At 40.6% G+C, this 17,086-nt stretch overlaps 1 protein-coding gene across 10 annotated transcripts in view; it reads left to right on the top strand.

Annotated features, from left to right (window-relative positions):
• The window catches only part of tspan4a (tetraspanin 4a), a 214,022-nt gene that overhangs the window by 64,693 nt on the left and 132,243 nt on the right, over positions 1-17,086 (top strand). For 9 of the 10 annotated variants that reach the window (XR_007893261.1, XR_007893262.1, XR_007893263.1 and 6 more), the window contains one exon: positions 6,321-6,512. The exons of the other annotated variant lie outside the window; for it this stretch is intronic. Coding sequence is in view for 4 of the 9 variants with exons in the window: in XM_051657341.1 (XP_051513301.1) it covers positions 6,321-6,512 (192 nt within the window). In the remaining 5 variants the exon portion in view is untranslated. The remainder of the gene's footprint in view (positions 1-6,320; positions 6,513-17,086) is intronic. 10 annotated transcript variants of the gene reach the window in all.

Here is a 17,086-nt window from a genome sequence, read left to right on the forward strand (position 1 = left end):
CCCGCCTGGCGAAATACAGTGGACTCACTGAGAATATTGTGGATAATTTTATAAAAACACTTACATTAATTCTTCTGTTAAAAATCATGTATTATTTGAGCTGTAAAGTTGATTAAATCGCCATTTTTAGTCGTTTTAGGGTTTGTTGACAGCACATCATCATGGCAACGAAGTTGTAAATTGGCTTTAACTTTACACAGATGCAGTTAGTAAGTGATTTTATCACAGTAAAATCATGTTAACACACATACTGTTTACGTCATGTGTCTATACTTTTGAAACAGTGAGCATTTTAATGTTTACAGATTGACCTCATTGACTTCCATTGTAAGTGACTCAGATAACACAGATTTGGCTTTTTTTAAAGAAAAGGAGGGATGAGTCTAAATTAATTTTTGTGGTAATTGTCACAGTCTGTCTCCCCCATATTCTTCAAGGACTCTTATTTTGAAGTTTTCCCCCGGACTTCATTTTCCATAGTGCACTGCCCTCATCACTTCCATCTGTTTCTTATTACCCTCACCTGTATTCCATTCACTCATTAGTTCCTTTTATATAAATATCCTCTAGTTTTACCCACTTCTTTGTCAGTCCTTGAAGTGTTATGTAGTGCTTAGTTTTTGACGTTAAGTTTTAGTGTTTGTTCCAACATTTGTTTACTCCTACGATTATAATTAAAGGATTTAATGATTCCACTCCTAGATCCCAACGTTACAGTAATCAACATTATGAGACAAATTGAGCTTAACTTGTATTGAAACCGGAACATTCCTTTAAAAGGGACTTTGACATAAATGTTTTATATTCATATTAAAACTATATGGTATTAGGGGGAAAAGAAGTTTGTTTTTATTATAACAATGGCAGTTTTAATTATTCTAAATGTGTTTAGGGTACTGTTTTTTTCCATAACACTATAGTTTGTTTTTATAGAAACTTACAGTAGTTATATTGAACTACTCGATGAGCGGTTCATGGTCTAACCTGTGTAAGTTTTACAAATTAAAAAAATTAAATCAAGTGCCAAAGCCTGGACCTCTATGAATAACAGACTAAATCATATTTACAAGAGATGACTTAAATCAACATAATAAAGCCAACATTTCCATTAGAAGCAATGTCCCAATGATCAAATGTGTTCATATATTGCATAAAATAATTTCTATTAAAAGCATAATTTATTGTTATAAATTAATTTATATATTAATTTATATATACTTTTTGAATGTATTCTTTTATTGTCTCTTATTGAATGTTTATTAATAACGATTATGTTTGCATGCTTGCATTGCTTAGCATTAGGGTTGCCAACTGTTTGCCACAACTGGACGGGACACTTTTTGAGCACTTTGGTATAGGATGGGGGTCCCCTCAAGAGTTTCTATGTCAGACCAGGGTAAGGGTGAGAGGTGCCCCCCTTGACGTCTTCATTTCAGTGAAAATGTGGCATGTCCTGGCTAATAAATGACAGTTGGCAACCCTTCTTTGCATTGTTTATAATTTATTTATTCTTCTTACTTGACAATGGATCATCTGCAAAGCTAATGACAGCCATTTTGTTTTCTGATACATCATCTTCCAAATATCGGGCAATGGAACGTCTTTATGGTCAGAAGTCTGAGCTGTGAATATTCCACATCAGACTTTAAATGAAATGCAGCAAGAACTATGTTCAGTTTTCTTTGCAAGTGAGTTTATTCTCAAAAAAGCTGCTAATAAATACTCTGTATATCTGCATATCGATAACTCATTTGTGTGGAGTGGCGAGAATACAGAGCTCTAGTACTCTATGACTGAGTTGATATGGAGCCATTTCAGAAGCTAAGGAGATATTCTGAGCAGCCCGGGTCCCTTCTTGTTTGATTCTCCCTCTGCGCTCCTACAGTACTGCCTCACACACATCAATGTTCATGCAAACGGATTCCTGAGCAGCACACGCTATTTCATAGATCTCAGATTGCCTGAACTCTCTCCCATGCACCCACACACACACACATACACCCTACACATAATCATACACTTTTGGTCAATTAAATATATTTGATGATTGATGTAATTGTTTTTGTTTTATTTATTGGACTGTTTGAGTTGTTTGATTTACCTATTTCATTGTTTCGAATAAATATATTGAGTTTGAGTGACAGCCACTTGTGTTTTTTATGGACAATATATTTCCTCCTAAAAAGTGTATCATATCGCTGTGGCCAGTGGCTTTTAAAGAGCTATCCTGGGACTAAAATGTATTTTTGACAGGCCCAACCCTGTCTGGTGCCTGAATTAAAATGTTTACATTTATTTAATTTTATTTAATTAACTGTTTAAATAGCTATTTTGAGTTCGCCACCGTTACAGTTTGTTTGTTTGTTTTTATTTATTTATAATTTGATTTTTCTCTTAGCTACCAAGAAGAGTGTAGTAGTCTTCTCTCATGTCCGTTCACCACATTGTACCATGTTTAAATCCATTCCGTTTCATTCCATGCATTTTTCCTAAAAATTAGCACAGAAAAAGGAAAAATGGTCTGCCGCCTCCATCTGGGTGAGCTCGTGAGTAAGAAGAAGAGAAAACCGAATGACTGATTACTAATGGTCAAGTCTTTAGAGCTGGATTGTCTGACCTCAATGACATCAACAGTGCACTATGAACATCAGGTGCATGTGAGGCCTCTACGTGTTGAGAATCAGTCAGTATCTGTGTGATGATGCAGAAGATGTGAGCTCTGAAGCTCTTCTGTGGATCTATTCATAGTCGTTGTGTTTTCTCTCCTGCTGCTCATTCACCTGTTTCCTCATCTCTAACTCCTTCAATCCCTTTATCTTGTCTTTCACACAGTTCACACCCACTCTGCTTTCTACTCTCGTTGCTTGTTAGCGGACAATGCGGTGCATTGTGACATCATTAGTGGCCGCTAATGCGTTTCTGCAGGTGTGAAAGGGATTTGTCTTGCTGATGTGGGTCAGCTTGTTCCCCTGGGCCAGACACGCTGCAGATACATGGGCACAGTGCTGCCTGCCTGCAACATTTATACAGCGGCAAACTGTTATCTAAATGACAAATGCCTACATATGTGCTGTACACTGCACCTCTCTGTTTGACATCCGTTCACATCCGTCATCAGCAGCCCAGATCAGACTCTCAGTCTCTAAACAGCCAGTGGAGTATATGGGATTTCAATCAGACGGATCACACTGTGAAATCACCAACAGTGGGTGGGAAGTTCTTCAGCTAAAATCGGTCCGTGCTTACCTTTGTGGCCAAAGCTGATAATGTTGATGGGGATATGTTGGCACGAGCTCTAGTTGCAAAATGCATTTGTGGCATAATGTTAACCATAAAAAAGTTTAGACTCATCCCTTGATTAGTTAACAAAAGAGGTTATAATGAGACACTTACAATGGAAGTGAAAGAGGCCAGTCCATCTATATATCCAAAACCATAGACATAAGATGTAAACAATTTATACATTTTTAATATTATTTTAGTATGATAAAATCACTTATGAACCATATCTAAGTGAAGCTGTATCTAAAACCATGATTACAGTTGTAATATTGGATAAAACTTTACAAATTTGCCCCATTCACTTCCATTGTACATGCCTCACTGTAAAACATTATACAACTGTAACAACTTTATTAATTATTTTTTGTGGAATTAAGCCACAAATGTTGTTAATTGACTTCAACTTGTAATGAACCCAGAACATTACTTTCATTAACAATTGAAAAACAATAGCCAACTTTTACCTGATATCTCCCACACAGCAAAATCCCCGGTGTTAAATTAACACTCCTTGGTGTCTCCACGAGTCCATTCTACAAGAGTGTTAAAAATTAACACTGAGCAGTGTTGAATCTACTCTGTGTTGGCCAAACAGTTAATGAGATCAAGTAGGTACACTCTGAGTGATCAGAATGAGCTTTATTGTCAAGTATGCTTACACATACAAGGAATTTGTCTTGGTGACAGGAGCTTCCAGTGTACAACCATACAAAAACAAATCAAATCTATTTTATATGCAGTTGATGTACATCTCAGTTAGACAGATTCAATTGTTGTGGTGTTTGTGGTTTGTTCTCTTGTTTTCCTGTTCATGTTGTTCCTCTTTCCTTCAGTAGACTCTGCTTGTTAACAGCAGGTGTCATCACTAATGATCAATCATCACTCAGAGAGTGTATCTACTGTATTTGATCTCATTAACTGTTTGGCCAATTCAACACAACACAGAGTAGATTCAATGCTGCTCAGTGTTAGTTTTTAACACTCTTGTAGAGTGGACTCATGGAGACACCAAGGAGTGTTAATTTAACACCTGGGATTTTGCTGTTCACTGGAGTTCCACATTCAGTGCCCAAGCTCTTGACATCGGCTCAGGGGCTGAATGAATGTTCACTAAGCTTTGACTTAAGGGTTAATTAATTCTTAGCAATAAGCAGGACTTGTGTAAGTAGGAGCTTTTTATAAAGAAGCTAAAAGTAAAAGTTTTCAGCAAAAGTTTAAGCCTGGGCCTGTATTCACAAAAAAGGATTAAGAGCAAAATGATGTCATTCTTAGATTTTTGACACAATTAAGACTAAAATTTGACTCTAAGTGGCTTTATACATATGAACCCAGATTTATAATGTCAAAGGAGATCTGTGGGATGAGATTTAAATGTTTACAGTTGAATCTATTTGGATTGAAATTTTTTGGTTGGAATATGTCAGTGTTGAATCAGCTGTTTTCTGTCTGTATTGTTCAACTTCATGTGTGATTGAGTGAGTGTGAAGTAGAAACATAAAAGAGTTGAAATGTTAAACAAAGGTTTTATGAGAGAGATATGACAATGAAGATAAGAGACGTGTTGGCGGTCTGTTGGTCTCTGACACACACACACACACCTTTTTTTTTTCTAAAGGTTTAAAGTTTTGTAGATTCTATAGCACTTTACTCTCAGGACACTGACTTCATATAACACGCTGCATTTTAATTAGTCGCCGTAATGTTTTATACATACGTATAAGCACATCTCTCTTTCTCTAATATTCTAGAATGTAACATGACATATGCTGGAGAGTCGAGAATCATTGCAGATACTCCTGTTGGGGAAAAAAGCCTAAGTTGGTTAGCTGGTCTTATTTCAGGGGTTCTCAACGGGGTGTTCAAAGGATGCCAGGGGGTGCTGAGAGCAAATTAATAGAGAGGGGTGTTAGGTCACAAATGGGGGGCGTTTATCAGTCATAATAATCAAATCTATCATAAAGTTCGTCTTTGCATTAAAACATTTATCTAGACTTGGAGTATATCAGTTGGTTCTCAATTACACGGGTTGGCATTTGTACCACGGTTCATCTGATTTTGAAATCTAGCGACGCATCTGAAGTATCTGGTTTTGCAGTGTCAAATACACAGGCAGAGGCACAACCTCGACTAATGCACCTGTATGGCTCTGTAGATGGATACGGCTCAATGGACAGAGCAGCTCTTGAAACTCGAGCTCTTAAACTGGCAGCATGGTGAGAATCAGTGAGAAGCACGGCGCAAGAAGCGGAAATCATTTGAATTCTACATCACCACCCTTGAATTTACTATAGTAACACTAACTGTTTTTTAGGGAGAAATAGATTGATAATTAATATTATCATAACACTACTTCAGCTCTTTTAAATTTGTCATAGGCTACATTAGGGGAGTGAGGGAATATAATTAATTTTTGTTACAACTTACAAATATTTATATTTTGTATTTATTGTTTTTACATGTGTTTAGAGTAGGTCTTATTAGTTTCTGTCATCACATTTTCATTTTATAGACCCAAGATATATCCCTCCATCTGCTTGAATTCAAGAAACGCAAGGTTTGGTCTCACATTCATGACACGTAAGCCTGCTGAATTTATTAGCAATCTTTACAATTACGCAATGCATCGAAGTTGCATTGAGCAAATTAAGCAAATAACACAAATATTGAGTTTTGTGTTTTATGTTTTTTTCTTCTTTTTTTTTTTTTTTTGGTACAACAAAGTCTCCACTTTCAAATGGGGGGGGGGGGGGGTGCACTGGGGTAAGGGAATGAAGTAGGAATGCGTTCATCAAAAAAAAAAAAAAAGTTAAGAACCACTTTCTTGGTTGGTTTAAGCTTGTTTAGCTGATCTCCCACCCTTACCTGCAGACAAAACCACCAAACCAGACCAGCCAAATGCTTGCCGGCCAGCTAAGTGCAGCAAAGCACTTTCAGTTGGTTTTAGCTGGATGTACAATGTTTAAAATCACATTTAAATTTTTGTTCTTAGTTCTTTAAAGCCTGTGAGTGTTTAGTGTTGTGTTTATGCACTCTTGCAGCTGGGCGGTTGTGGTATTCTCGGAGTGGGAGTTTGGCTCTCCATCACACAGGGAAACTTCGCCACGCTGTCATCCTCTCTGCCGTCACTGTCTGCCGCCAATCTGCTCATCGCCATTGGCAGCATCATCATGGTGATTGGCTGTCTGGGTTGTGTGGGTGCGGTCAAAGAGAACCGGCCGTTACTCCTGAGTGTAAGTGCATGATTATTACAATAAAACAAACACACTAAACTCTGCCACTAATGAGCTACAGAACTAGATCTGAGCAAATAAAACAACCTGTTAATGTTTATAGTCATAACAGTGAAGATTTTAATCATTTGCTAGCATTAATTATGTCAAACTTAAATATGTGTGCTCTGTTATGAAATATTAATTTAGTATGCAGTTTTAAAATGAGAACTCTTTTGAAACTACACATTTTACAAACGAGCCAAAGTAAAAAAAACAAAAACATTTCAGTTGTGATGTGATATTCAAAACAGAGTTGGTCTAATATTAATGGTGCACACACTAACTTTTCTGTTTGTGTTGTCTTGAACTGACACTGACACCTATAGGGGCATGGATGCAGCATCATTCAATCACAGTAATTTTCAGTTACCAATCCCACTGCAGAAATTCACTATATACAGTCAGCCATGATTTAATCCATTAGTTAAAGTGTCCAATAACATGGAGTTTAGTGAGATTCAGCGAGTAGTATTTGGCTGGTCATGTGATTCTAACATGGCCGCCCACATGAGGAGACCCTTTCCATGTAAAATAAAAGCTTTGATATGAGTCTTCATCTCAAATCCTGATTGCTCATGATTTTATACATATATTGCACAATTACAATTAATTTATTTAGAAGTAAAACATTTAATGAGAAAAAAGAGTGGACCTTTAAAATCAATTTGAACATCTGCTCTCATCTAAACTTAAAAGAGCTGCCTCTTGAATACGAGTGACAGTAATTGGAATTGTGCGGAGTTTGATTGGACACTTGTAGAGATTGAAATTAACATTAGTGGGTGAAACACAGGAGAGGTTATTAGCATCATCTCTCATCTCCACTGGGGAACCAGTAAGCATGAGCAGCAGACTGCAGTGACGATATCCATTCTGTCTGTCCTGTAGATTTCAAACCACGTGTCTGCTTTGAATTCAGTGTGAAATTTACAATTCAATACAAGTCAAATTACAGATTTTGAGGTATATAATGATTATTACAAAAGGTAAATGGCATAATTTAGTCGATGTTGAAGATTACACATTATAGTACAACAAGCCTAAAGGCCCCCATTAAAGAAAATGTGAAGTAATGTAATCTGTATGACAATTAGGGTACAATTTGTGTGAAAGGAACTGTCAGCTAGAGGACCCTACAATTATTGGGGTAAAAGGCCCCAATAAGTCTTGCACTGTAGAGATACAAGAGAAACAGTTTGTCACAATCAGTGTTGGGTACGTTACTCAAAAAAGCAATCCACTACAAATGATTAATTACTTCTATAAAATTCAAATCAGATTACCTTGCTGATTACTTCATTGCAGAAATCACATTACTAATTACTTTTAAGTTACTTTCTTAAACACTTTTCACAGAAAAGGTTTTGTTTTTGCTCAGCCAATTAAAAAGAATGTCCATATTTCCTCCCTGTTCATCATCATACACTCAACATTACCTGTTTATCCCTTACAATGACTCGACAGGGGGTGCATGCCCTTCAGCTGTCACAGAAATGACACAGACCTACATATGTAATTTTAAATTCGACATAATACTGTTTTAGAAATGTGTAACCCAAGTAATGTACTTTAAAGTAATTAACATACTTTAGTCAGTAACTGTAATCTGATTACTATAATTAATATGTAATGTGTAACATTTCTTACTGGACTAAAATTAGTTACTAATTAATTTGTAATCATATTACTCCCAACACTGGTCAACATATGCAAGTACGTTTGATGTAGACCGTTCTTCCTCTCCCGGCCTCGCTCTCCACAGACGTCGCTCAGCCACGCCCACATCACCGCATACCCCCATCGCCCACTCAGGCCGGGGAGTGGCCAGGGAGCCTGTCACTTACCCTCAGTGAGAGTTTGCAACAAATGTACAGCATGGAGCGCTCCTTCCCCTCCACCATCTGTGACAGTACCGCTCCCAACCCCCTGTCCAATGCGTTCGTCTGCAAAATAAATGGGAGAGTGAAGTGAGGAGAGTGCAATAATGGCCCGCCACAATGTGCAGCTTTCATCCGCGTGAACGCCTGCTGACATGACTCCGACAGGATCTAGTACCCCCTTTTTAGTAAGATCCGTCAGCGGGCTGGTGACGGTCGAATAATTAGGCACAAACCTGCGATAATAGCCAGCCAGTCCCAGGAACTGTCTCACCTTCTTTTTGGTCTTTGGTCTCAGGCAGGCTGCACTCGCTGCAGTTTTATCAATTTGGGGCCGCACCTGCCCGTGACCCAAGTGGAAGCCCAGATACCGTACTTCCACCTGCCCGATTGCGAACTTCTTTGGGTTTGCCGTGAGTCCCGCCCATCTCAACAATCTCAGGACAGCCCTCAGATGCCGAAGGTGCCGCTGCCAATCAATACTGTAAATAACAATATCATCCAGATAGGCAGCAGCATAAGCATCGTGCAGCCTGGGGACTTGGTCCATGAGCCACTGAAACGTAGCCAGGGCCCGAACAAACCGAATGGAAGTGTCATGAATTGGTGTAATCTGAACGGTGTGGAAAATGCTGTATTTTCACGGGACATGGGAGTTAAGGGGATATGCCAATATCCTTTGTTAAATCCAATGTCAAATAAAAGCAAGCCGCACCCAACCGATCGAGCAGCTCATCAATCTGAGGCATCGGTTACATATTAAATTTAGACACCGCATTGACTTTTCTATAATCCACACAGAACCGGACCACACCGTCACTCTTCGGAACCAAAACCACCGGGCTGGCCCAGTCACTGTGGGATTCCTCTATTACTTCCATATCCAGCATGGCCTTTAATTCTTCCCGAACCACTTTTTTTGTGCTCGGGTAATCGGTAGGGACGAATATGTACCACTACCCCTGGGGTCGTTTCGATATGGTGCTCAATGAGATTCATACGACTGGGAAGAGGCGAGAACACGTTGGACAATTCTCCTTGCAACCTGGCAACCTTTGTGATTTTGGATGGTGAGGGGTGGTCTCCATAAGTGGGTGACTCGATCGGTGACTTTTAAGTTCACCTCCGGTCCGAGCTCCTCCCTCTGCGGAACCACCTTCGCCAAAGTAATGGGGACCACCTCTCTCCATGGTTTTAGGAGGTTGAGGTGGTCAATCTGACGTGCTCTGCCTCTATCCGTTCATTTAACCTCATAATCGATTTCCCCAATTCGCCGTGTGACCTCAAATGGTCCTTGCCACTTGGCAAGTAATTTAGAGCTCGATGTGGGGAGCAATACAAGGACTTTATCTCCAGGTGTAAATTCCCTAGTTGTATACCCCTATTATACAGCCAGGTTTGATGTTCTTGAGCCTGTAACAAATTCTCCTGTGTAAATTGCCCCTGTGTGTGGAGTTTTGGTCTCAGATCAAGAATGTATTGAATTTTGTTTTTGCTGTGTGAAGGTCCCTCCTCCCAATTTTCCAACGTCCGTACAATAATTCAAATGAGTAGAACCCCGTGGATGCTTGCTCGACCTCTCGTACTGCAAATAATAGGCGCTCGGGCCACTTGTCCCAATTTCGAATGTCTTCATGCACAAACTTATGAATCATACTCTTTAGGGTCTGATTAAATTGTTCGACCAAGCCGTCCATTTGGGGGTGGTAAACGCTGGTCCAAATCGATTTAATCCCCAATAATACGTACAATTCACATAGTGTACGTGTCATAAACGTAGTGCCCTGATCAGTGAGGATTTCTTTCGGAATCCGAAAGATTATTCTGAAGCATGCCTCTGCGACACTTTGCGCTGAAATGTTGTGCAGAGGCACTGCTTCCGGATATCATGTTGCATATTCCACTAGAACCATGTTTTGAAGGGGCACTCTTGGGGTGGCCAGTGGATTCACCAGCTGACATTCACGGCATGCGAACATCCCCGCGAATGCCCGGCCAGTAGAAACAGGCCATTAGACGGTTCAGTGTCTTTTCCTGCCCTAAGTGACCTGCCATTGGATAATAATGCTATTCCAGACAGCTCCACGGTATTAATAATGGGTTGTATCCTCCTTTGTCTGAGTGCCCTGTGTCACTCAATACAACCGATCCTTGATAATTGAAAAGTCCAGAGTGCAATGTCTGGCTGGAAGCATTGACCATCAGTCACTTTCACTTGGTTAAAGGGTCTTGTCTCATGTCTGCTCCAGAGGGAAATCCCCTGCAGGCAATCCTCTAAGGGCTGGGGAAGCCGAGACTTCCCCTTCCCTTACATCATCCTGATGCGGAGCTGACATAGACAGCCCCAGCTCTGCCTCCCCAGCCAGCGAATTGCAAATAACACACCGAGACACTTTGTTACAGGACCCATTCACACAAATTACCCTTAATAAAGTGGTAAATGCCGGCCAATTCATACCCAAGATTAGTGGATGGGTGAGGCGGGAACTGACCGCAGCCTCGACAATGTTTTTGTCCCCGAAATTGGATAATGACCGGCACTACATGGTAATTCTGTATATTCCCATGCACACACCTTACCTTCACCTGCTGGCTCATATCCAAAGCCTCAGATTGAACCAAGCTTTGGTGAATTGAAGTTTGATTACAGCCTGAATCCACCAAGTATCCAGTACACTCCTGCTCGATCGGTGGTGGCCTGTGGTGCGTCAGGGATCTGGACCAATGTCTCCACCACCTTGGTGGGGCATCAGTCCTGGAAGTGCCCAGGCTCCCAGCAGCTCCAGCAGACCGGTCATATGGTCCTCAGCCAGCTGGACTGCCTCATCCAGTGATGCCGGTCGGTGGCACTGGACCCACACCGCTGTCCCTTTTAGTAGCCAGGTGATGAACTGTTCCAGTACCATCAGATTGAGTACCTCCTTGGCATCGCAATCTTCAGTCAGCAGCCGCCTTCAGCAACTGTCATGGAGCTGTCAAGCAAATGTGAATGGGTGGCCGAGCTTGCCGAGCATCAGCAAGCGGAAGTGTTGGTATTGTTGCTCTGATCTTCGGCTGACCTGTTGCATGATGGCTTTCTTTAGATCTTCGTACACCAGGAGGTCAGATGCAGGGAGTTGTCGGGTCACGAGTTGAGCTTCCCCGGACAACAGCGGTAGTAGGCGGGCCACCCACTGAGTGGCCACTTCCATGCTCTAGCCATCTGTTCGAAGAGCTCAAGGAATGTCTCTGGGTCGTCCTGAGCTCCCATCTTCGTCAGCGTGATGTGCAGCACGGCTATAGGTGGGTCCGGGGTCACGACTGAAGACCCCTCCTGGTGTACCAAGCTCCATAGCACCTGCCAGTCCTCTGCTTGAGCTTGGAAGAGTGCCTGGAACTGCTGCTCCTGTTCCACACATAGCTTGGGCTTGGTAGATGCCGGCGAGTGTATTGATTACTTCGGCCAGTAGTGAGGACTCCATGATGGCGTTTTCTTCCTCCTAATCCCGGGTTTCGACACCACTGTGACAGATCTCTGACTTTCTTGCTCGGTTGGAAAGGAGGAAGAGGGAGCCGACTTAAACACTCTAACGACAACTTTATTCACTCTGAACAATTCAACTCTGTTTGAGCTTTTCAGCTGTAGCACACACACAGGTTCAGTTCTCTCTCTCTCCGGTGATCTGGACTCCAGCTCTTTTTGTAACACAAAACAGCTGTTAGAGATAATTTTACACAGGTGTCAGTCATTACCATTCTTCCTCTCCCGGCCTCGCTCTCCACAGACGTCACTCGGCCACACCCACATCACTACAATGAGTTTTGCCTCTGGAGAAGAAAAGCCTTGACTGCTCATATTAAAAAATTAAATACTGTATAGAGTTTGGAGGCCAGTGATGATGCTGCATAATATACATTAAGCTTGGTCTTACATAAATGGAAAAATATGCATAATTGAATGATTATATATTTGAAATAAGGTTTTATGCAACATTTCCTGTATTTATTACTTCTAATGCTAAACCATATTTATAAATATTCTAAAATAAATTTTTGGAATCATAATACAACATATGGGTGCTAGGAATGTTGTAATATTTGGACAACTGTGAGGGTTCACAAATTATATTTGTGGGGACTCAGGAATAAAGAATGCTTATTGCAATGGATATGCATCAAACACTACTCAATACTCAACACTAATGCAAGAAATTAAAAAGTTAGAATAATGCTGATTCTTTTCCAAAACCTAGTGAGCTGCCTTGCTGTCTGCTGTCTAGATAGGCAACATCCTAAACAAAATAGAACCTTACAAGTGATTGAATTTAGGAACATTCTGCATAGGCAGCAACTCCACGGGTAACATGCATGAGAGACTCGTCTAGCAATTGATCACTAAGCTAACACAGCACACACAATTATTGGGTAATATTTGTGAAATAGGGGGGAAAAAATTATATAATTATGGGCCAAGCATCGAAGGTGTGTAGGCACCTTTTGTTTGTGTTTGTGTCCTTATTATTATTCTGCAATTTCTGACTGGGCTCTATGAAAGCCTGTAGAACAATATGGCAAAAAACAAATCAATTTGGCACACTGGTAGAGACTCCTAGCGGCAAATTTGAAGTCTCTACCTCAAACCCTCTAGCACCACCAATAGTTCAAAGTTGCACTTATATTTATGCTAATAACTTTTGAACTGTACAGCATAGAAACAAATTTTTTTCAGAAAAACCTACTTTTTCAAACTTTTTTCACAAAACATGCTATGTGTCATCAGCACCATGCCATGAAAGTACCTGAGAACTTAGGGGCCTGTGCAACCTAGTGGTCAAAAATATTACAACATGTTTAAAAAAGCTTATAACTTTTTATTCATTTGGCCAGTTGTCATGAGAATGGTCTCTTCACAGTCCTTGGGTCAAGTAAACAATGTTTATTTTTTCAGTTCTTTTCTGTGGTGCTAGTGACACGGAAATTACTCACTTTTCACATCTATGTAGGTTTTGGAACAGAGTCATATTGTAACTCTCCCTATAAAACAGACATGAGCCAAATATTCTTGTGCTTGTTAAAATCCTCAAACAAGTGATGGCTAACAATCTGTGTTCATGATTCTACCATAAGAAATGTTGCAATAGAAAACTCCCAAAATATAAATCCATACTCCTGCCCTTTCTGGCTTCAGATATGTTAAGATGCTGTGGCGTGACCTGTTGAAAGCCGATTAGCATGTCCCTAAATATACATGTACTGCACCAGTATTAGCTGTTTACTGTATGTTTTGGTTCCGATACAGATGGCACAGAGTCTGTTAATTCCCATTATGTGGATACAACCCTGCCACTTGGGCTCGTGGTTTATTGTGTCATAACTACTTACTGATGTGGTGGTAGTGCTTTCGAACTCACAATCCAAGCTGAAGAGAACAAAAAGCCTTCGGATAGCGTGTCACACTGCAGTTTCACTTTAAGCCGTGCTGTGGATTATCTCTGCTGACGGGACCGAGCCAGGAATAAGATGAACACTTACAGAGCACCGAAGCAGTGGTGCCTCACTAATATAGAGACTTTCTATTCATTTGTGAACTGCTATCAAAACCTTTTGTACACATTGTTATGGGATACTTAGTCTTAGTCTTGGTCTTGGTGGATGGTGTGCAGTGAGAGAAAAAGTGTAGGCTTCTCCCTACAGATGCTTTATTGATAATGATGAAAATGCTCCAGTGGCGCAACGACTTACACGCCAGCAGAAAGTCAGTATGCTTGAAGTGATGTTTGGGCAGACAGAGGATTTATATCAGATACTTATGGCCTTTGTTGAGGACAGTTTACTTTGCAAAGACTCCCTTATTACACATATAGTTGAGCACATTGGGGAAGATAAGGAGCTCACTCCTACTATAGAGAACTTTATTGTCCTCACATGGCTTCACCTCATACATAAACAAGCTACTTAAGCTGGTGAAACAACGATATAGCACCGAATTACAATCACACACTCTGGCATCCATTAAGCCAGAGATATCTCAGGCCTTGAACTCATTGCTAGATGAGTTGCAGGCTTGAGAGGATGCGAGAGCTATGAGCTGTCTCTGAGTTTCCTAGACAAAGACAGACTCCAGTGGCAAAAGCTAGAAGATTGTGCCTGTTGTGCAAGGAGGCTCGCAGGTCATACGATCACTTTCTCAGTAAATGCCCCTTTTGATGCTACAGGACAAAATGTTCATCGCTAAGGCCTGGCAAGTGGTAGGCGCTCATGACTGTACAGGTAGCGAGTCAGAGAGAGTTTGACGAGGTGTGTGACCCGAATTTCAAAAGGTTACAATGGTGCCATAGGTCCCTTTCAAGCGAGTCAACATGGGTACTGTACAGCCCCCCACCCCCCCACCAAAAGGAAAGGCAGGATTTTGCAATACTCAAAGGGTCAGTTACAGGAATTACAAACACAATTTGAATTTCTGGAGCACATTGGGTGTGTTTAAAAGACCTTAGGACGTTGGCATTACTGTTGTTGGGCCTCATGTATTCAGATAGAAGACAAAGGCATGCCTAACACTGTTGTAAAACCTACTCAGGCCCACATACCAGGTCATAAATCTTACTGATAAAAAACCGCGCCAAAATCTAACAAAGGGAGTCCAAAACAGACTACAAATCCCATGAAGCCTTGCTCACTAAAGGATCGAACTCCTATCAACTCCTATTGGATGAGGCACACAACAAAATGTCCCTCAACCATGACATCATCAGGAGTAGAAATACCTCTGAAATGCTTCCGGGATTTGCTTCCAGCAACTTTGCCCGCCGTGTGTAGACGCAACTCATCGCTGCTCTCAGATGCAGCCTCGTGGCACAAGGAAGTAACGTCCGACATGAAACTGTGGCCATACAATCTCCATCTCGCTGGACGAGTTGAGATTACTCTGTGTTCTACCGAACACTCTAACAGATCTGAAGGAGACCACCGAGCAATCCGCATCTTCATCCGTTTGCCTGCAGAAGTGAAGAGAGAAAAGATTTCTCTTCCATCATCAATCAAGTCGACGTTGCTGATTTCTCCGCTAGCCCGCCAAGAATCAGCAGCCGTACCGCCCACCGACAGAGTGAGGAAACGGCCTCCCATCATCACCCGAGCCTCGAAGACCCGAGTCTGAGTTAAAGGATGGATGAACACACATTCTGCATCCTCATGCAATTCAAGTAAGAGGTTTACGTCTGGGCAGAGATAGAATATTATAGTGTGTTATTCTTGTATATCAAGGTTATTGCTTGTACAGTTTACGGACCGACATGTCCGCTCATTATTAATACTCGAATACACGAATTTGATTTGCTGTATTGTAGTCCAACCACATTGGACTGTTGTGCATTTCCGCCATCGCGGGTGAGACCAGCAAACTGAGTTTATCCATTAAAGAATCAAAGACCGCGGGACGGTTTACGAGCCGTCCACCACATCTCTAACAGCTGCTTTCTCTCCCACGACCGTGAAATCGGCTTTGGGGCCATCACTTAATTCTCTCTCTCTCTCGTACTAACACACACACACACACACACACACACACACACTTTCACACACACACCCTCATGTGTTATAGGATTATTTTGATTTCCATTTCTAATCATATCACTGTTTAGTTTGTAGCTGTAAGTCGGAAGTTTATTGATTGCATTGTATTAATTATTAATTGATATTACTGCATAAATAAACTTTGTTATATTACAAAGAGAAGTGTTTTGGTTTGTTTTCATACACCTGTGTCATGCTGACGGGATGTCAGTGCTCGGATTCAAGCCTTCATTCATTGTTTTTTCCCCGAAAATCGATATTTGTCAGATGTCAATTTTCCTAAGGAAACAATGTAATATTGAGACTGTTATACTATCTGGTTATTAGTCCCTGATTCCAGGGTGGTGTCCCATCAATGTTAATCCTTATTAATATTCTATTGATTTTTGATAATTGATAATTATCTTTGACGATTGTTGATTTTGAAGGATCAATAAGCTAGTGTTAATTTTAATAATGTATCATAGATGTTAATGATTGGTGATTATCTTTGATAATTGTTGATTTAAAGGATTAAAAAAAGCTAACATTGATTCTCATCAATGTTCTATTGATTTTAATAATTAATAATTATCTTTGATAATTATTAATTATTGCTAATAACCAAACCCACTCCTAAATGTAGCGCACTACATTTACTGGAGCCCCATATGAGGTTTTAATGAGTTAAGATTCAATTAATTAATTTAAATATTAATTAATAACTAAAGAAATAATTATCAATTATTTCTGATAGTAACACTGATCTAAACAACCAGTAAAGCCCTACACTGTGGAGTACGTCAATCTGTTATTTCTTGTTAAAAATTGGACAGTGGTTTTCGTCTTGTCCAGGGGCCGATACAGCAAGCCTCAGCCCTCACTTAGGCCAGATGTTGACACCACTTTATGACAGATTGCTCCGTAGAAATATATTGTTGTAACTGACCTCACCCATGCATTCTTCCAAATACCATTGTTTAGAGACTCTATGAAATACTGTGGATTTGTCAAGCCATTCAAAGGGATCCATGTCTATGTCCGTTGTGCCATAGGCATGCCTGGCTCTGAGACAGCACTTGAGGAGTTAACGTTTTGGTATTCGGGGATCACCTCCAGCAGGGC

Source organism: Myxocyprinus asiaticus, chromosome 26 (genome assembly GCF_019703515.2).
Source record: "Myxocyprinus asiaticus isolate MX2 ecotype Aquarium Trade chromosome 26, UBuf_Myxa_2, whole genome shotgun sequence".
Taxonomy (NCBI): Eukaryota; Metazoa; Chordata; class Actinopteri; order Cypriniformes; family Catostomidae; genus Myxocyprinus; species Myxocyprinus asiaticus.